At 41.4% G+C, this 21,811-nt stretch overlaps 2 protein-coding genes across 2 annotated transcripts; both read left to right on the forward strand.

Moving 5' to 3' along the window:
• The first annotated feature begins 3,802 nt into the window (after nucleotides 1–3,802).
• LOC135330576 (olfactory receptor 226-like) lies at nucleotides 3,803–4,759 on the forward strand. Its single transcript, XM_064524466.1, has one exon. The coding sequence runs from the start codon at nucleotides 3,803–3,805 to the stop codon at nucleotides 4,757–4,759; it is 957 nt and encodes a 318-aa protein (XP_064380536.1).
• A 14,551-nt stretch (nucleotides 4,760–19,310) lies between these two features.
• Nucleotides 19,311–20,246, forward strand: LOC135330577 (olfactory receptor 6Y1-like). Its single transcript, XM_064524489.1, has one exon. The coding sequence runs from the start codon at nucleotides 19,311–19,313 to the stop codon at nucleotides 20,244–20,246; it is 936 nt and encodes a 311-aa protein (XP_064380559.1).
• The last annotated feature ends 1,565 nt before the right edge of the window (nucleotides 20,247–21,811 follow it).

Below are 21,811 nucleotides of genomic sequence, written 5' to 3' on the forward strand. Positions count from 1 at the left end.
TCTTGCCTTTTTTAAAGATAGAGCTGGCATGTGCTTTATTCCAGTCCTCAAGCACCTCTCCCGATCTCTCTGACATTTGAAAGATAGTAGAGAGTACCTTTGCAATGACATCCGCCAGTTTCCTCAGCACTCATGGGTACATCCCATCAGGGCCCATGGATTGGTGTATGTCCCATTTAAGTTCTGTTCTCCAGCAGATATCAGGGTAGTTAAAGTCCCCCACGAGAACCAGGGCCTGTGATCATGTGGCTACTTCCAGCTGTCTGTGAAAGGCCTCATCTGCTTCCTCTTGCTGATCAGATGGCCTGTAGCGAGCGCCAACAACAATGCCACTCATGCTAATCTGCCCTTTAATCCTTACCCTAATGCTCTCAACCTGCTCATCATCCACCCCTAGGCAGAGCTCAATACATTCCAGTTGCTCTCTTACATGAAGGGTGACTCCCTGACCTTACCTTCCTGGCCTGTCCTTCCTAACGAGCGTGTAGCCATGCGAGCCTCATGATCACAGGCTCTGGTTCTCATGGGGGACTTCAACCACCCTGATATCGGCTGGAGAAACAACACAGCAAGGCACAAGCAATCCAGAAGGTTCTTGGAGAGCACTGATGATAACTTCCTGACACAGATGATAGAGGAACCAATGAGGAGAGGTGCTCTGCTGGACCTTGTACTAACAAAAAAGGAAGGGCTGGTTGGAGATGTGAAGGTTGGGGGCAGCCTTGGCTGCAGTGATCATGGGATAGATGGTAGAGTTCAGGATTCTGTGAGGAGACAGCAGGGCAATAAGTAGGATCACAACCCTGGACTTCAGGAGAGGAGACTTTGGCCTCTGCAGGCACCTGCTTGGAAGAATCCCATGGGTTAGGGCCCTAGAAGGAAGAGGAGTCCAATAGAGCTGGTTAACATTCAAGGATCACTTCCTCCAAGCTCAAGAACGGTGCATCCCAATGAGCAAGAAGTCAAGAAAAGGGGGCAGGAGACCTGCATAGATGAACAAGGAGCTCCTGGCAACAATCAAACCGAAGAAGGACGTGTACAGAAGGCGGAAGCAGGGACAGGTAACCTGGGAGCATTATAGGAACATTGTCAGAGCATGCAGGGATGGGGCTAGAAAGGCCAAGGCCCATTTGGAGTTGAATCTGGCAAGGGATGCCAAGGACACCAAGAAGGGCTTTTTTGGACGCGTCAGAAACAAAATGAAGGCTAGGAAAAATGGGGGCCCGCTACTGAATGGGGCAGGGGCCCTGGTGACACAGGATACAGAGAAGGCAGAGTTCCTGAATGCCTTCTTTGCTTCAGTCCTTACTGCTAAGACCAGCCCTCAGGAATCGCAGGCCTATTTACCTAATCTATTTCTGGCTACCAGGAAAAGACCAGACATTCTGTTTTCAGGGTTGAGGTAGTTTTTAACCTCAATGATAAATACTATTGCCAGGTTAGGGACTGGAGAAGAAATAATTTGTTTCTTTGATTGGTCCCTGTGGAAGAAGAAATGAAATGCATAGACTAAGTCTTGAGGAAAGGGAAGAAATAATAAACAGATGTCATAGCACTCAGAAAAGAGAAATATCTTTTGTCACCTTCTCTCTAAACTTCAAAGAATCCATTCTATGTTGATACAAGGATCCAAATTTGTAAGTGAAATTTCCTGATCTATTTACTAATTTATTTAAGTATTTATTTTTTAAGTATTTACTAATCTAGTGTCATTTGTCATAAAGATGAATAGCACTTTTTTGAAGTCTGCTGAATAGTATATTGGGAAATGAAGCTGGTAAAAAAACATTCTGAGAAAAAAGATGGGTTTGGAGCTAAATCTTTTCATTGAGAAGACACAAAGTAAGTTTTATTTCTCAAGGAAAATCTAGGAGTTTCCATGGAAACAGAAAAAAAAATCACAACAGTATCTTTCAATTTTGATATAAAAAATGAAGATACTTTGTTAGGCTTCCCTTCCCTTCCCTTCCCTTCCCTTCCCTTCCCTTTCGTTCAAAAGAAATCTAATGAATCATTCAGATAACCTTCAGGAAAAGGATATATGATCACAAAAGGCACTATGAAAACTTCTATAGCTATGCACTCAAGATCTAAATGCATTCTTAATGTTAATTTGGTAGATGGCAAGATTAGGGAATTCTGAAACCTTTTCCAAAAATTATTTGTGGTATTACTGGCATGATTTGTTTGTATTAATAAAAAATGCATGCATCAGAGCCTTTACAAATTAGACATCTATTTTTGGGAAAGCCAACCTCGTCTCTCTTCTAATTAATAGAGAGAAACATGAACATTCTCAGGGTTGTTCATCTCATATCCAGGTACATAACATGTCAGCTGAATTTCCCTTTGCTGGTGTCTCTTTTTCTCCATTGATTATAGAGTATCTTTTTCAGACTTAGACATGAGCAATGTGATTCAGCTGTCAGATTAAGGGTCCTGAATTGTTGTGTCTACATGTAGGTGTGCTCATGAGAGATGGGAGTTAGATTTAGTTGCCTAAGCGTAGGTGTCTAGTACTACTCAAGTTATTCTTGATGACACCCTCCAACTATTGTTTCAGAAGGGCATATGCCAACCCAAGGTGCTTATGTTGGATAGCCTGGGATACCTCAAACAGCAGTCAATGATTAGACAACTGAATCAATCCTTAAGTGTCTCAACTTCCATAGTCAACAGCCTCCAGCTACTGGTTCAGAAGGGCAGACGTTCCCCCATAGGTTCTGCGTTGTCTACCAGCAGCTCACTGGTATTTCCAGTACCTCATGTTAGCTCAACTGGTAGTAAACAACTGTTTATGGGCAAGTAAGTCAACCCCTTATGACATGATTCAGTTGATTGAAACAAGAGTTTTAGACACTCTTGGCTGCCCCATCTGGCTTCCAGCTGCTGTTCCAGAAGTGCATGGGGATACTATAAACCTTGTGTAATATCTGCCATCCCCATCTTGATGTCTCACATATCCTGGAATTTTTTAGGTGGCACTACAGTCCATGTCTACCAAACTGAATCTTGCCCTTGTCACAGGAAAGAGAATTCGAACTCTCAGTAGTTATTCAGGCTTGCACCCTATTTATACAAGAACTGAAATATATTATACAAAATGGGAATGAGCTGGTAAAGTTTCTCAAAAATTATCTGAAATGGTGAGACAATGAAGGGAATTTTCAAATTATATTTTGGATTAAGACTGCAGTTTCTGGACACTTGGACTGCAGTGCAAAAGAAGTTGTATTTATGCTTATTATTTTAAATATGATTATGATTACAGCTTTAATTCTGACCTTTATTAAGAAGGAACCTCTGTCCAAGATTCCTCTTTACTAAGTAATAATGTATTGATGAGGATTATGCAAATGCTGGTATTGGTAATGATAATACTTGGCGATTTTCAGAAATGCTTATGGAGGCCAACATACTGGCAATTCTGTTCAAAAATCCCCAGATAAGTTCATAGCACAATTTAGAAAACTTCTAGAGAGAATAGTAGATAATTTTCTAGAGGAAAAGTACAAGTTAGGCATTATGCCATTCAGAGAATTCAGAATCCTCTTCAATTAGTTATTTTGTTCTAAATAGCATGCATCTTTGAATACCGTAATCATTAACGAAACTAGTGTTAATAGCAGTATCAACACTAATATTAATTTGACTGTAGCCTGAAAAGGAATGTAAAGCAACTATAAAACCAGACAAAGAGAGAGAAGGAGAGAGAGGGAGAGAGAGAGAGGTACTCTAGTATACTGTATTCACTAATAGTAAGTTGTTGATGTTTTTGTTGTTACAGAGATACATGGGAGACATGGAAGTGAGCAATAGCAGCAGAGTCAAAGCATTTATTCTCCTTGGATTTCCCACTGATCCTCACTTGCAGATTTTCTTCTTTGTATTGTTTCTCATTGCTTATATCTTAGTTATAACAGAAAATATTATCATCATCCTGACTGTCTGGACAAACTGTAACCTCCACATTCCCATGTACTTCTTTCTGAGTAATTTGTCCTTCCTGGAGATCTGGTATGTAACAGTCACACTCCCCAGGACAATGCTCAGCTTTGTGTCACAGAGAAAGAACATCTCTTTTACGGGATGCATGACACAGTTGTACTTCTTTCTCAGCTTGGGCAACACTGAGTGCCTTCTCCTGGCAATCATGGCGTACGACCGTTATGTTGCTGTTTGTAAGCCTTTCCATTACTCCATTATTGTAAGACACACTGTCTGCGTCTACCTCACCGCAGGATCTTGGTTGACTGGTTTTTTCATTTCTGCGTGCAAGGTATATTTTATCTCTCAGCTGACATACTGTGGACCCAATACAATCAATCATTTCTTCTGTGATGTTTCTCCTCTCTTGAACTTAGCCTGCACAGACACGGAAAGAGCTGCCCTTATGGATTTCGTGGCTGCCTTATTTATTCTCCTGATCCCTCTGTTTGTAGTAATCCTATCCTATGCATATATTATCTTCACTGTCCTTCACATTTCCTCTGTACAAGGCTACCAAAAAGCCTTCTCCACCTGTGCCACTCACCTTATAGTGGTCATTGTCTTCTATGCCACAAGCATTTTTATCTATGTGAGGCCCAAAGCACTTCTAGATCACACCACAAACACAATTGTGGCTGCTTTCTATACTGTTGTTGTTCCTCTCTTCAATCCTATCATTTACTGTCTGAGGAACCAGGAAATCAAGGATGCTCTCAGAAAGACTTTGTTCAGCAAAAGGTTTTCTTTGCAGAAACATCAGCATTTGTAGTGAGATTGGATAGACAAGAAAATAGTAACACCATAACTGGATTTTACGATTAAATCGCTTTATGAAAAACTCTTGTTTGTGTTACAAACTGAAGCAAGATGCTCCAAGTTCTTTTTCTTGAAATTTGGGAATTACTGGGCACTGATCAGTATGAGTAAAACACAGTCTTATTCATGACTTTCTGTGAATATGAGGCCCCCCCACACACACACACTGACTTGCTTTAAGGAGAAGTAATAACAGTAAAAGACAAAGTTAAATGTCATGTTAATGGTAAGAGAAGGAGTTGTACACACTGTCTGCTTTAGGAGTCAGATTTACTTGCCTTACTTGTTAGATCTCCTATGTAGTCAATAGATTAAAGGTTATACAAAAATACAAAGTTAGGCAGTGGTTAAATATTAATTTAGTGATAGAAATGTCTCTCTAGAGGAACTTGTATTCTTTCATTGACTACATAGGGAATCCATTTCCACTTTGTCTAGCCTAGGGTGACAGCTATTCTAACTTTAGTGTTAGAGTTCTCTACATAAAAGCAGATGACATGAGTCCATATGGCTATAAATCATATGAGTATGGAAAAGAAATGATCTTCCTCTCTAGCACAGACTGGAGCAACTACAACTGAAATACAGGAAATTTCTTTTAAACATAAGAGAACACTCAACACTGGAACATGTTACCCAGAGAGACTGTGGAGTCTACATCCTTGGAGATATTCAAAATCTGGACATGGCCCCTAGCTGCACTAGATGATCTCTTGAGATACCCTCCAATCTCAATGATTCTATGATTCTGTATCCTCAGATATACTTCTCTCTTTTTCAACCAAAGCTTCTCTTAAAATTATTTTAATTAAAAAAAAATATTTTTATGCCTCTTATCTACTGTAAACAATAATTCTGTTCTCCTAGTCAGATGGCCGGGAGTGACTGGCTTCTGCACTGTTCATGACTGGTCATTTCTTGAATGATCTGGCTCTGCTTGTATTACATTGCAGGTGCTGCTGACTCAGGACCAACTGAAAAGGCTTTTGACTACTCACCAATAAACCTCTCAAGTACACTTGACCAGTGCTGCTGCGCTCGTCTGCTCCATGCTTGTCAAGTGACCATGTTAATGTTCACTGTGTACATGTTAGTGTTCACTTGCCCCTCTTTGCTTTTTAAATGTCAAGTGGCACCTTCAAGTTGTGCTCCAGCTACACAGGATGAAGCTGCTCTCTTTTATCTGTGCAGGTGGTCAGGGAGTTTTGCAATAATAATCCTCACTCTCTCCCTTTCCTCCCAGGTCTAGGGTTGACCGAGGGATATGGCTATCCTTCTAAACTCATTTCACCCTTCTTGAACCAGAGGCAGTCTAACTGTTAAGGAAGCTCAGTCTGTCCTCTCTTCCCACTGGGAGTTCCCTCACCAACACTAGAGAAAGCACCACAGATCACTCTGACAGTGTAAGCAAATTAAACACATGATATGATCAGAGGTTTATTGTCCTGTGCCAAGCTGCATTGATCAAGTGCAGCACTGCTCAACAGGGACCCCAGAACAGCCCTTATGTCATTTGCTACACCTCATAATTTCATTTTCTCCCTTTTCCTCCTTCAAATAAGTGGTTAACCCCCATTCTACTATTGGCTTTGGTTTTGCTTATTTCACCTTATATGGTAATTTCATTCTTAGCAAATGACTCCTGGTAATCCAGCAGCCCTCTCTCAGTATCTTTTAACATATTTCACCCTAAGGAGATTCACAATACTCCACTTTCACTATTTGCAGTCTCTGGTAGTTTCTCCCATTATTGTTTTATTAGTTTATCCCTAGGTTGGGGTTGACTGTTCACTTTTTCCCTTCCATTGTCTGTCAGGAACTGTTACCCCATTCATTTTAAACTCAGGCCATGGCAAGTAATATACTGTATATCTTAGCAGTAATAATGTCTTAGGATAAATGAGTATGACTTCTTCAAGAAGAACATGTCCAAGTGTTCTTATACTTGGACTTGGACTTGTTCTTACACAGACTTACTTCAAGGGTAAGTTACCTTTTGTAGTTACCCTTACACACATGCCTGCATACACACACACACACACACACGCACACACGCACACACGCACACACACGCACACACACACACAGATGTCATGACGTCAGGGAGACCAGGAGTCCCCTGCTGTGGTTAGCTGGGTTTGGATTTGCTGATTTTAGCTGCTCACTGTGTATTGGTTTTCTTTGCCGCTCTGCACTTAAACTTGTTTCTTTGTAGCCCAATACATACTGTTTTCTTTGTCAGCGGGTGCTTAATGGCTTCTTTGCTGCCCAGTGCTGACTCGTTTCTTTGCCACACAATGCTTACTGGTTTCTATGTCACACAGTGCATACCTCTTGGGAGTCCTTGACCTTTGCTTTCTGTAGACTCTAGGCTGCTGGAGAGTTTCCCATTCCAATACTGTTTTATCTGGTGTCCATGCCCCTTTTTTCACTTTCAGATGTCCCTGAAAATTAGTCTCCAGACATCCCTGGGCATTGTTAAGTCCATTGATCTCAGTCTTGAATGCTTCAGGAGATTTCAAATGGATTATAAGCAGGAGCATTGTGCATTGGCTCCTTAACACTCTCCCTGACTAGCTGCTAGGAGGGACATCTGCTGTGCAATAGCATGCACATGCTGCCAGGCCTCTTTCAGTCGTTTGGGCAGTGGTGGCTAGTTCATTCCATTTATAATTGGTTGGGGCTGGTTGCTAGCTCTCAGTTTATTTGGCTATCTCAGGTCATTCGATCCTGAACCATATATATTACTATAGTATTACAACAAGATGGTGGTGAAGAGCCATTTAGAAACTAATGTTGAAAGTATGTGTGCTACAAAATGAGAACCATGTTATGGTAGTGTGGAGGAACCAAAGGCTCTGTGATAGTGTTGAAGGATTAGGATAACTAATGGAAATGGGAACTATTAGAGGTCCTATCCATGCTGCTATTTGGAGCTCTACTTGGATTAATATCACGACTGAAATTCTCAGGAGTTTTAGCTGGGAAAAAGACTAAAGTATTTCATTCTACATTGGTTCCCATGCAGTGTGGATTAGGGGAACAATACTCCACAGGAAAACAAGTGACAATCCAAAATGACAAATGTTATGGAGGTCTCTTTTCTGTTTTGGCTTGGCACATTCTTCACAGAAAAAAAAAATCTCTTGAGTTTTTGAAACACAGGAAAGCTGAACATTATTTTAATTAATAACAATCAATTTTTTTTCAGGAAAAGCAAGCAAAGGTTTTTTTTTCTATGAAGAGCAACAAAGTATTTTTCTTTAAAAATACATTTTAAAAAAATGAACTTTTTTCAGTATCTTGGGAGGAAGCTACAGGAATTTCTTATTTTTCAGCAAGACATATTTGGGGTTTTTTGATACAATACCAAGAAATGGCTTTGCTATCTGTCATAATCATCAAATGTACTTTTTTATTATTATTACTAGATGGAAAACCTCTAAGAGGCTTATCATGGAAATAATTGCTAAGCCATATATAGTGCAAGTAAATCAAAACATGTAAACATCCAAGTTTCTCATATCATTTGAAAAAATATTAAATTTGGTGTGATACAAGGACATATTTTATTCCATCATATATTTAAAAGTTCTGCTGCATGTGGGGGGACTCTAGGTTTCAGGTTTGAAACAGATTTTCTAGACCTTTTCCTTATACTAAACACTCCAGAAGAACAACAGGACTTTCAAGCTTTAATGTTAGACTTTGTTAAAAGATATATATAAGGTCTATGAGCTTTTCTTAATATGAGAAGTCTCAAAATCATCTGGGTTAGACAGAATAGAACTACAGTGTATTTATAAGCAGGTATATCACTGCAGGAGACTCTCTCTGCAGGACGATCCTTTCTCTGATGTTGGTTTCAACCAGCCCTGTCTTGCCCCATATGCCCCCTTTTATCCCTAACATCAGAGGCTAGACTGTATGTTTACTCCCTGCTCTTCTCTGCATTTTTGCAGTCTTTGTTGTCCTGCAGGCTCCACCCCCATTTGCTCCTTTTACATGTCCAGCTTCTTTTCTTTTCTTCTGGATGGGTCAGCCAGCAGCATGGAAACTTCTCTCCTTTGAGCATACTCAACTGATTTCCATGTCAAGAGTAATATTTCCCCACATACCCACCTTCAGAGAGCTTTTCCTGACCAAGACACTCTTTTCTTAAAAAACACACAATGTAAGTAACAAAAAATAAACAAAGAAAATAAATGTCATTCATTACATCAGAATACCAAAGACAGAATATAATCGGCCACATATAAACCCATGCAGATGAATGATGGTGCTGAGAGGAAGATATTTCATCAGTGTCCCCCGCTTTTGATATTTGATCTGAACATCTGCACTTTCTCTATAGTAAATAAAGCAGCTCAGGCACTTCCTTTGAGAGGCAGAATAAAACGCTGTCCACAGGTGCCTATTTTATCCACTACAGTGGAGACCTACTGGATGTAGACAACTGAGAGCTAGGATGTAATTTATCTCACTGTATGGCATTGGTGTCAGAAGTGGTATCTCTCTCGGACACATTCTATTGGCAAGTACAAAGTGCTTTGCATGCTGATCAGAGCAGTTGTTTAACTGTGAGTGTAGAGTGTGTGTGTGTGTGTGTGTGTGTGTGTGTGTGTGTGATGGCCACGAATGAAAAACTAAATAGCAAATGGCAACAACTGGGAGATAAATTTGAGAAGGAGGGATGGCAAAACACTGAGTGGGATTTGTCCTGAGTTGAGAACCACTGCACAAATGTTGAAGGAGTTTGGCATGAGTTTAATTGACGGAGAGCCTCTTGTAAGTTAAGAAAGGGAAAAAGAAAAGGTGTTATGTGCTGGTGACTAGGCACTTGTCTCAGAGCAGCCACAGATAATATGGATAATTTAAAGGGGAGATCACATGATTGAAAAATGAGAATGAAGAGGAAAAAACTGGAAATAATACTTGGGAGGTAAAATGCAGACACTTAGAAATGCAAAATAAATTGCCTGAGTCAAAACTCCAGCCTTAGATAATTGCAGAAGCTAAAGGGTGCAGGAGAAGGTTACTGGAAGCCACTACAGTAGACTCAGTTAAAGTCTACTGTGCAATGTATGATGACGATTGGGATGGGGATATCTGGGGTCCATCAGACTCTGACCTTTTTCCCTCAGGGCTGGATGATGAAGGGGATGATTCCTCCCCTCATGCCCTCTTGGCACCAGTAATCAAGACTGAACAACAGGGTACACCCATGGGGGCACCAAAACCACCTGCCCCTGTAACAACTACTAGAGGGCTTACTGCCTTAGAATTAAAAGAGGGGAGATGTCAAGGTAACCTAGAGGAAATATCCATGGAATGGCTAGCATGAATTTGGACAGCTGGGGCCAGCCAGCTCCACCTTACTCTGGGTGAATCTCTATTAGCTTTAGGCCCAGGAATATTGTTAGATATTGCAGGGCCTGATATTACAAGTCCTTTATGAACTTGTGCTTTACACTGGGGATGCACTTTACATCTCACTGATCACAGAGAAAAAAGTGCGTAGCCATGAAACTCAGCAGCTGGTTTACAAACTGCCTTGCTGAAAATTGTCTTTTTAGCTGAGTTGGAAGGACCAACACCCACTGCCCCAGATGCCAGACAGCCTCCTCCTGCAGAACCAAATCCCTGGATGGTTATTTGTGAGCCAGAACATCTCGGCCTCATAGTAAAGGGAGTAGCGGGAGCATTGAAATCATTAGCCTTAGCTGTTAAGGCAGGATTAAATGACAACACCTTCCAAGAGGTCCTCCAACATACGTTAGAACCGTATATCACAAAAAATAAAAGCCAGTGGAAAATATCAGCTAAAGTAAACGTAATAGAAAATAGTTGGCCTATCCCTATGCAAAAGGGGAAGGCAAAATGGGGAAACTGGAGAACACTCTCAGTCACTACTGAATGTAAGGAATTATGGAAATTGCGTTTAGATAAAGAGGTCTCTCCAAGTCAGTTAAAAGGGGTGCTGGCTCTTGTTTTATGCCAGTTGGCTGGGTTTCCCTCATTAACTACTCAAGATAATCCTCTGGGACTCAAATCAGGAGATATCATCAGGAAATCATTAAGGGAATGACTAGGGAGTCAGAGAACATCAGGAATGTGAGCTTGGGGAAGTATCCGAATCTACCAGTGCTGAACCCAGACTTTGAATATGTGGGAAACTTGGGTTGGAGCTTGATTCAGTGGAGCTGCTAGCAATCACTACTCCCACTTCTAAGGATTCAAATCTTGACATGATGGTCGCAGTTACTGATTGCTACTTTGCATCATTCCTTTTTGACACAGGAGCCCAAATCTCAATGATAAGTAAGGAAATTCATGAAGGGCAGCCTCCACTTAACAAAAACTAATTTCTATTGTAGGTGTTAATGGACAAGTCACTAACCATCCCCTGGTCAGGGCTAAATTAATTCTGTCTAATGGATGTACAGTCCTCCCGACCTTGCTTTTCACTCCTCACAGTATCTTAGGAATGGATGGATTGAAGTGCCAGTCGTGGGTGGACTCGTGAGGGAAACGGGAAATGGGGACACCACCTCCTTCAGCCCACAATTGACACTGCATCAAGGCACCCTTAAGCTTTTCATAGAGTTGATTTTTCATTGTTTAAGCACCCTATTAGCTTTTTACAGATGACTGCTTTCCTACCATGCAGCAAGCTAGTTATTATACCACAGTACAAGTTATATTCTGATACCATCTGTCCTGACCTCTGTAGATACCTGCTCTGGTCTATTGTACCCCAACTCTTGCTCCGCAGCTACCCAGGCTCACACCATTAAGGCATAAGACTTGACTGGGTTATATGGTCCCCCAGTGGAAATCCAAAGTGATCAAGGCAGTCATTGTACAGGGAATGGCATTCAAAATTGGGCTGGAGAGCGAGGAATAGCCTAGACGCATACCCTACTATCTGCAAAGGGCAGGATTTATAGAGTGAATGAATGGGCTGTTTAAAGAGCAACTGCACAAATTGTTCCCTACTGGTACCCTCATGGTTTGAAGTAAAAACATTTGTCAGGCAATTGCCTGCCTCAGTGACTACCCACTGCATGGCTGTGTCCTGTATGCTCATTCCAAAGGGGAATCCATCAAATGGCCACATGTGTTTAGAGTGCAACAGGTGCACCCTCAAGGCTACCTCCCCATGTAAGCCATGCCCAGGAGTGCAGGGTGGGATGTGCAATTGCCACACAAACAAAGAACCCTAGAACTGGAGAGCCGTCATCTTGTGAGCATGGGGTTGCACATCACGATACCTCAAGGGTAATGTGGTTGCATGGTGCTCTGTAACAGTTTAGCTCTCTGAGGGGATGGACATCGAGATAGGCGGAATCAAACTACCTTGAGGAGCTGAAGGTTGCGATCCATTATACCAGATCCCAACCCCTGCGATGTACATAGGGAAACCAAATAGATATGTGAGCAGATAGCATTTCCCACTATCCAGGAAACAGATTCCTTGCAGTCTACTCAGCAGCCAAGTGGTTTTGGGTCTACAGCATGTGCTGTGTGGGTGCATGATCCAAATAAACCCAGTCAGAAGGGGAAATCGTTACTGATGGGCCAGAAGACACCCACCTGGCAGTAATCAAAGGGGAAAGTGTCCCAATCCATGTCCACTCTAGGAGACTATCACCTAGAGAACCATGACCTGATGAATATGCCAAGTGGAGCTGTGACATTGCTGCTCTGCATCCTAACCCTGTATACTGACGATAACTGGAACACCAATGGAACTGCAGTGAACACATCAAACACAACATCCACAAGATAAACAGCCTGCTTCAAGTACTACATGGTGTAAAGTCCAAAGAATGAGCACAGGAAAACCCCTGGCAGTGACTGTCATCATCGCTGTCAAATTTAGGACTATGGGGAAAATTCATTATATTCCTGGTCTTCTGGGCTGATTAGTTTTGCATGCATATATGTTACAATTTACTATATATATATATATATTTACTATAATTTAGTTGCTTGTACCCCTTAGCTGTTAGTTAAGCTAATGCCTGAAAGACATGTCTAAACCTTATCCACACTCTGGTGGCACCAATACTACATCTCTATCAGTCAGGGGATGGAGTGTAGTGAAAACATCTGTGGAAGATCTGGCGAGGAGTCAGGTGACTGGCAGACTACATGATAGCAGCCCCAGAGTGTGCTCTCTACACACTGACCAAAAAGCCATCAAGGCCAGTCAAGCCTATTCCATTTTGTCAACAATGCCTAGCTGCTTCACAGCCAGTAGCTACCCAAGGTTAGCAGAGCTGAGATAAAGAAACAGTTCTAATAGATTTGAGGGGCCCTTAGGATACAATGAGTTGAGTCCTGCCTGGGCGTCCAGCCCATGCAGCCAGCAGCCTCTCATCAGTGACCCCTCTATGTGTTTCCTGGGGCTACCTGTGCAGCTTGGAGTATAAATCCTTCATTAAAACTATCCTGTTTAACCCCTCATGAACCTGGCATGTGTCTCTTCTCCAGTATCCGACCCTCCTTTTCCCACCTTCCAATCACACCATCTATCCTGTTACAGAACTGATAAAGCAGCTGGAAGAACGGGAAATTATTATCAAGTCTCATTCCCCTTACAATGCTCCTGTATGGCATGCAAAGAGATCTAATGGCAAGTAGTGACAAACAGTAGATTACAGAGCCCTGAATGCTGCCACCGAACTGCTTACTATAGCTGTTCCTAGAATAACAGGTATAGACAATTCTCTTAACAAACGTGCCTTTCCGTGGATGGCAACTGTAGATGTGTAGGATATGTTTTTTATGATCCCAATACCAGAGGCAAATAGGGAGAAATTTACTTTCATTGTGCAGGGATTCCAACCACTGTACAAAGATGGGTGCATCCATCATCATATGATTTAAGTAAGGAAAATAAAGTTATGAAGTTGTAGAGTGTATAAGAATGCCCATCGAATACATGGAGCCTCTGTGCTCTTCTATCAAAGATGGCCCTGAATTCAACCCATCAGCCAGATGGTGTCTGGTTTATTGATGGAAGTTAAGGAATATTGAACTGGGGCTGTCAAGAGGTAGCCACTTAGCACAACTTGTATAAAACTTACTTAGCATGAGTAACTAAATTTGTTGAAGCCTTAGGCCGCACTCAGATAACATGATGAGCTTTCACCTAGTTGAGTAAAAGAGGGCCCAGAACCAGTTCAAGCTGGAAAGATAAGGATGTTACAAGCAGTCTGTATTTCTGTGTCTCACACTCTGAAAGGGAGGATGTCAAGACTTTGAAATAAGGCTTGTGCAGGGTGTCAGGACCTTGAGAAACAAAGCCTCTTCTCACTGCTGGGACAGTGTTAATTATTGTGATCTGGAATTACCTCCTCCGGACCTCAAGAGGCAATGACGGCACCCAACAAGGAACAAAAGCACATCCATGAGCAGAAGCTGCAACAGAAAAGGTAAGGAAAGAAACAGCCTGCCTAAAGACAACAATGGGACCCAATAAGGAACAGGAAGACCCCAGACCTGGATATTACTATTGGTCTGGATGACCGTGGGAGGGTAGAGGGATGGACAACTTAGACTGAAAAGTTATAATTGCCCATGGATTTCTTTGTTTGGGGTCACTCTCCAGAGGCACCCAGCTCAAGCTGTCATTTGCCGCTGTACCACTAATAGTAAATGAGTTTGTGATACTCCGTGTCTGAGACTCTGCTTTGGGAAACCTAGGGTCAGAGACTTTCTTTAACAGAAGTATTCACAAAACACAGAGTGAGTGGCAAGGAAAGGCGGCTGCTATGTCTGTAAGTAATGAACACAGAGTAATCAAGTGAACGGAAGGCTCTGCTCAGTTAGCAGAGCTCTATGCCATTGTGCTACCTCTCACGAATGGTGCGCAGACCGTGTACACAGATTCTTATTCTGTTTGGGCTGGTGCTATATAATGGCTAGGAAATTGGGCAAAAAACTGACAGAGAGGGAATCAAGATATTCGGGGAAGGAAATTTTGGGAGTAAATGTATGATATTGTTAACTCCCATCCTGTTAGTATAGAGCACATAGCAGCACACCAGAAAAACACCACTTCTGTGGTAAATGGAATAATATGGCTGACCACTTAGCCAGTATAAATGTGGCAGGATTCTCTCCTGCCTTGAGCAATCAATGGCTAGGTAAATGACTGCATGAATGGTTTGATCACACTGCAGCATATGACCTCTGTCAGCATGTAGGAAGAAGGGGTTGGCCGATTGCTAAGCAACAAGCAGCTCATATAGTAAAAAAACTGTGGATTTTGTAATGAAATGAGAGAGTATCTTGTCGAAAGTCCACAACAAGCAAACTTTAGGGAAGGAAAAGTTCTTTGGGGTACTTGGCAAGTGGACTGTATTGGACCCATGACACATACCTCCAAGGGGTGGAAATTTATTATGATTGAAGTTGAAGTAGTGGGTGGTTTAGGTTTACCCTACAGGCACCACACCTGGATTGCTGATGGTAACAGGATTAAATCAATGGTTTTCTACACACCAGATGCCACAAGAGGTACAGTCAGATTAAGCAGCATATTTTAAAAATAAAATAATAAAAGAATGGTGTCTTAAGCGTAGAGTTAAGTGGACTTTCCACTTACCTATCAACCTCAGAGTAATTGTAAAATTTAAAGATGGAACAGGTTGTTTACACAACAGCTCAAATGGTGCGATAGTGGTACTGACTGAGGAAGAAACTTATGGTAGGCTGTGCAAGCCTTAAACTCCTGGCAGACTCCTACTGGTAAGAGTATATAAAAGTTTTGTATACAAAGCTATATAAAAGTTTTGAACACTCCCCTGTGCTGAACCAACACTAGCAGGGTGCTTCGTACAGCTTAGTATGGCATCCCAGAGACTGGGTGAGAATTCAGCTCCCATCACTTGGAAAATGCTGGTTTACTTTGCAATGCTTTCAAAGCAAAGGAGTATGGGGAACTGTAGATACTATGGGAGTGAAATTAATCATTATTGAAGCTTGGATACAATCCAAGGCCTAAGGCTTCTTTCTCCCTCCCTAGGAACTGCTGACCTCTTGGATGACTGAGTGAAAAGCATTACTTGACCAGAGTATCACAAAAAGTCTCCATCTCTCCACCTCACAAGTACACTAAGCACCCCCTGGAATTTTATTAACACACTCTGTATGTGGTGTTATCACATTTAGAGAATATCTAAAATACCTAAATATTTTATATTTTGCTACTGAAAAGAGAGGTTTGTCACAAACCTCAGATTTTCATTCACAGTCAGTGATTTGTACCTTGATATGTGAGTTAGAGCAAGAACAACAGAGACAGGGTCTATTTCTCACCAATGGGGTAAGACCTAGAAGGAGGAAACCCTTTTCTACTACTGGAAGATTGGCATGCAAAGACAGTTAACTGTCTTCTCTTCTTTCTTGTGATGGAGTGTGATTATTTTTTCAATAGATTTACCAGATTTGCTGAAAGCATGTCCGTTTGTGTGTGTGTGTGTGTGTGTGTGTGTGTGTGTGTGTGTGTGTGTGTGTTTGTGTAGAATCCTAGATGCATTAAGGAGGAGACAAGTTGTAATCTACTCAACTCAGCCAAAATGGCAGTGCTTTTTGACTTGCTTACAGGGAAGTTTAAGATTTTGGTTTTATCCAGCCCACCGTAGAAGGCTACCATGTAATCAACTGCATCAAAACCAGTTGCCCTCTGTTACCTTTATAATCCAGGTAATAAATAGGCACTTATAGAGGGGAATTAATCTCATCATAAGGCAGGCATCTACTTTAAACACAGCCTCCTCCTAACCTCTACTGAGCCTCCTCCCAATTCTACCAAACAAGACCAGCCCTCAGCCTTTGTACCCTAGAAGACAGCTGAACATATTGGTAGGCCTGATGGACCGTCTTCAGTTTCTCTCCCCTCACCTTGTGCCAGGGTAAAAGAAAACTGAATACAGAATTCCAGGTATGAATTCCATCAATCTGCTGGCCACACTTCTAAGGCGGCCCAGAATATAGTTTGCCTCATTTGCAGTAAGAGTGATGACTACTTCTTATTCAGGCTGGCCTCCATCATAACTTTCAGGTCTTTTTTTATCAGGGCTGCTATAGTGGATTCCCAACCTGACCAATGCATGAAGTTATTTTGCCTTAAGTACAGAGTTTTGCATTTTCCGTGTTGAACTTCATTTGGCCAAGTCCTCCATATACACTATACACTTTACAGGATCCTGTCTGGCCTCCAGCTGCTGCTCCAAAGGGGCACTGATGTTCTGTAGGTATTGCATAGTATTTTCCATTCTATTAGAAATGATTTGGATACCCTAGGATATCCAGAATGTCACTGAACATCTACATATATGACCCAGGGTTTTTACTCTACCTTGGATGATAAAACAGGGGTTAATCTCACCTAACTTGAGTGGTCTACAGTGCAGATTCAGACATAATCTACATTTTGCATGGCTACATGTGAGCTAAGTGTTTTGGTTGCCAAGTGTTTGGTAGCTAAGTATTTTGTTTGTATAATTTAGTACAATGAGTAGAGTCCAAATAGCTATCCAGCTGACCAAATACATGAACTGCTTTCTGAAACTGCTTTCTGGACTCCTTTGTCTCTACTGTTTAGGACTCTCTCAAGTGTGGACACATATACTGCAGGCATTTGAGATTAATCTTTCCCCAGGTGCAGTTCCCACAATTTAGTAGTCCACCGTCATCCTAAACACTAAAGGCTATCAGACACATTCATACAGAGCTGTCAGATATGACACTAGGCCTATAGAAGACCCACACTCTTTTGGAGTATCAAGTGGAAGCCAGTGATAAGATTTGAGAATATCTCAAATAGCACTAGACACCTGTGTTTATCGAACTGATTCCAATCCCAGATATTTACATTTTAGCATAAATTGGGACAAATGCATCCTATAGCTAACATAGACCTACAGTTAAATATATATGAGTTAACCACCATTTTCAATCTCAAAGTTTGATTAATAATTGTACTACAAGTCTGAGAGGATTTAATTCAGGCACTCAGATATTGAACAGAGTTTTCATAGGTCAATGTCATGAATGAAAATAGATCAGGAAGCTCTAGAAATTAATTCAGTCCATCCCATAGATGTATTTCATATTATTCACAGAATCATTGCAATATAATATCTGTATTGCACTGCAGTATTAAGAAAATAGATATCGTGTCTATTGAAGATTGTAAGAGTAACTCCAGTGTAGGAGATACTACTTACTTAAATCATGACTGCCAGTTAAGGCTCTGGATTTAGATTTAGGACACTAAATCTTTTTCTACCTTCATCTTTGGTAAATGATTGCCATACCCCCTACTCTTTTTTTTTTCCCCTGTAAACCAGAACCAAACATTCTAATCTTCCCTATATAATCCTTTGAAATCCGTGAATAAAAATCATAAGGCATGAACTGGTGTTATTTTGTTGTTCAGTGTCTCAGATAAAACCTTAGCCATCTTCAGAGTTATTACTTCTACTGTCTATGGAAACACAAAGAAAACAATGGCATTCCTCCTCTTTCTGTGATTGCTTCCATTGGGAGACTACCTGTAATTTGCAGGCCAAATCTCATGGGACACTGAAGGTAAAAAAAGTGGTCAATTTCTATGTATTGGCATAAATCATGCAACTGGCACAACAGTCGATGCTTCATCTGTTCTCTATGGGTCATACTCTCTAGGATCAGCTAAGGCAGTGGATTCTACCCTGAACTCCCACTACAGAAGGTTGAGAACTGTTTTGTTTTTAATAACATAGATTGAAGCATTCTTACTTTTGAAGAGGTGATCTGAGTTAGCTACAAACAAACCAGATGCAGAACTATAATTAACTTGCAATTATGCTACATCTGGGATGCTCTGTTGTACCTTTGAATGTCAATAAGCTGTATGTAGGTATACATCTGTTCAGAGCTAGGCTTGGAAACCACTGATAGGGTCTGGCAGATGTGTTTGGAGTCTTTTTTAAATCAATTGTATATATACTTCCAGTACTTGGCATTTACCTCACAGTTCATGGGATAGACCTAGCATAATTTTAGCAAAATACAGATGTAGAAACTAAGAGACTGATAATATAAATGTCTACATGTAAGACCTAGTATTTCTTTATAGTCTATGGAGAGGATGGACAATATGATAGCATGATTCATCTGGGTTATTTTAGACATGCGTCCCAGATGAGATGAATATAGGGGATGAATAATAGATGAATGAGATGAATAGGAGATGAATAATAGCCATGAACTATAAGCTAAAAGTATGATTAGATTTTTATACTCAAAATTTCTGAACTGAGCAGATGAATTTCATCTAATTAATTTCTAAAAGCCTAGCAACAAAATCTCTGAGTTTTTATAGGGCTTTAAGTGGTGGTGTAACATATAGTTATGAATTTAAACCAATTAGAATTTAAACGTTAGGTTAGGATTTATCATATTAATTTGTTGCAGGTGGATAAGGTGCATCCTTCCCCTACAGAATGGGTGACAGGAATGAAACCAGTGTTATGTATTTCATTCTCCTGGGATTTCCCACCTCTGCCGAACTGCAACTGCTCCTCTTCTCTGCTTTCTTTCTTGCTTATTCATTAACTGTATTGGAAAATATCATTATCATTTTCATCATCCGAACTAACCGTAGTCTGCAGAAACCCATGTATTTCTTCCTGGGAAACTTGTCTTTCTTAGAGATCTGGTATGTTTCTGTCATTGAGCCAAAGATGCTAGTAGATTTCCTCTCTCCAGACAAACGCATATCATTCCAGGGTTGCATGACACAGCTATATTTCTTTGTGACTTTTGTTTGTACTGAGTACATTCTCTTAGCTGTTATGGCCTATGACCGCTTCTTGGCCATATGCAGTCCTCTCCGGTATCCACTCATCATGAACCATCGATTCTGTGTTCACCTGACAGCTGCCTGTTGGATGTGTGGTTTGATCACCTCTTTCATCAAGCTGAGCTTTATAGGTCAGCTCTGGTTCTGCAATGTAGACAAAATCAATCACTATTTCTGTGATATTTCACCTCTACTGAATATCTCCTGCAGTGATTCCTCTTTGGCTGAGCTAGCGGACTTCATCTTGGCTCTGATGGTCATCATGGTGCCACTGTGTACTGTAGTCACCTCATATATTTGCATCATGTTCACTGTGTTGAAGATCCCTTCTTCTCAGGGGAGGCAAAAGGCATTTTCTACCTGCAGCTCCCACTTGACTGCAGTGGTGTTGTTCTACTCTACCACCCTGTTCACTTATGCCCATCCGAAGGTTATGTATACCTACAGTGCTAACAAGTTGGTATCAGTCTTGTACACAGTAGTAGTACCACTTCTGAATCCACTCATATATTGCCTCAGAAATAAAGAAGTGAGATTTGCCCTGAGGAAGACCTTTGCTTGCACAAGAAACATCTAAGTATTCAATTAAAGACTTGAACAGACTTCACTCACGAAGGCCAGTTAACAGTGCTGATGAACTAAAATCAGGAGCTCTAGACCTTGATTCACTCTCAAGTGAAACTGTACTACTCACACACCCAATTATCATATTCATTGAATTGGAGCTTGATAAATCTAAGTTTGACCTATGTCTACTTTTTTTTTTTCCTCTGCAGTTTTATGCTCTTACCTTTCTTAGAAATCTTTAGCCAAATGACTGCTCCAGTTTTAAAGGGAAGGTTTGGCAAAAATAGAAACTGAACTTCAGATTTCCTTTGCCTTTGTTCGATTACTAGGACCAGAAAATGGTGGGCAGGATAGTATGAGGCATGTAAAATGCAGATGTCTGCATCTGATCTATTTTCTCTGAGATTCCCTTATTCTCTCTGGAAAGAAAAAGGCATCAATACAGATGATTAAACTTAAAAACGTAACTCTTTTAGATGTACATTTAATGATGAAATGGAAAATCCTCCAAAGAAGAGAAATTTTCTCACATATCAATAGAGGAAGTATAATGTAAATAGTTAATACTGTGGAATGACTACAATGTCATTAAACTCAGACCCTTGGTCAAATGAGGGCCCTGGAACCCTGAACGACCTTAATGGACCCAACAAAGTTTGCAGTCAGACTTCTTTCTGGGACATGCAAAATGATTTTCAAGAGGAAATTCAGGCACAACAGACAAGATATATCACTTCACAGTTTTATTCAGGTAGCATTTGCCTTGGATTCAGAAATATTAAAGTTTTTTCATGGCTCAAAACTAAAACCAAGGCCAAGTTAGAGAATCACAAAATCACAGAATTGTTGAGATGGGAGGGGACCTCTGGAGATCAACTAGTCCAATCCCCCTGATCAAGCAGGGTCACCTAGAGCACGTTGTCCAGGACTGTGTCCAAACGGCTTTTGCATATCTCCCTTCAGATACTTATATGCACTGATAAGATCCCCTCTCCGTCTTCTCTTCTCCAGGCTGAACAGGCCCAGCATTTTTGTAGCCTTCTGCTGGACTCTCTCTAGCAGTGTCATGTCTCTCTTGTACTGGGGAGCCCAGAACTGGAACCAGTACTCCAGGGGTAGCCTCACCAGGGCTGAGTAGAGGGGAAGAATCACCTCCCTTAGATATGTTGGCAACACTCTTCCTACTGCAGGCCAGGATACCATTGGCCACCGTGGCCACAAGGGCACATTCCTGCATCATGGTCAACCTGTGGTCCCCCAGGACCTCCAGGTCCTTCTCCACAGAGCTGCTCTCCAGCTGGCCAAACACCAGCCTAGAATGGTGCATGGGGTTATTCCTCCCTAGGTGCAGGACTCTGCACTCCCTTTGTTAAGCTTCATGAGGTTCCTCTCTGCCCATCTCTCCAGCCTGTTGAGGTCCCTCAGAATGGCAGCACAGACCTCTGGGGTATCAGCCACTTCCTCCAGTTTTGTATCAACTGCAAACTTGCTGAGGGTGCACTCTGTCCCTGCCTCCAGGTCATTGATGAAGAACAGTACTGAACCCAGACTTGACCCCTGGGGGACACCACTAGC

This window comes from Dromaius novaehollandiae, chromosome 22 (genome assembly GCF_036370855.1).
Source record: "Dromaius novaehollandiae isolate bDroNov1 chromosome 22, bDroNov1.hap1, whole genome shotgun sequence".
NCBI classification, from domain to species: domain Eukaryota; kingdom Metazoa; phylum Chordata; class Aves; order Casuariiformes; family Dromaiidae; genus Dromaius; species Dromaius novaehollandiae.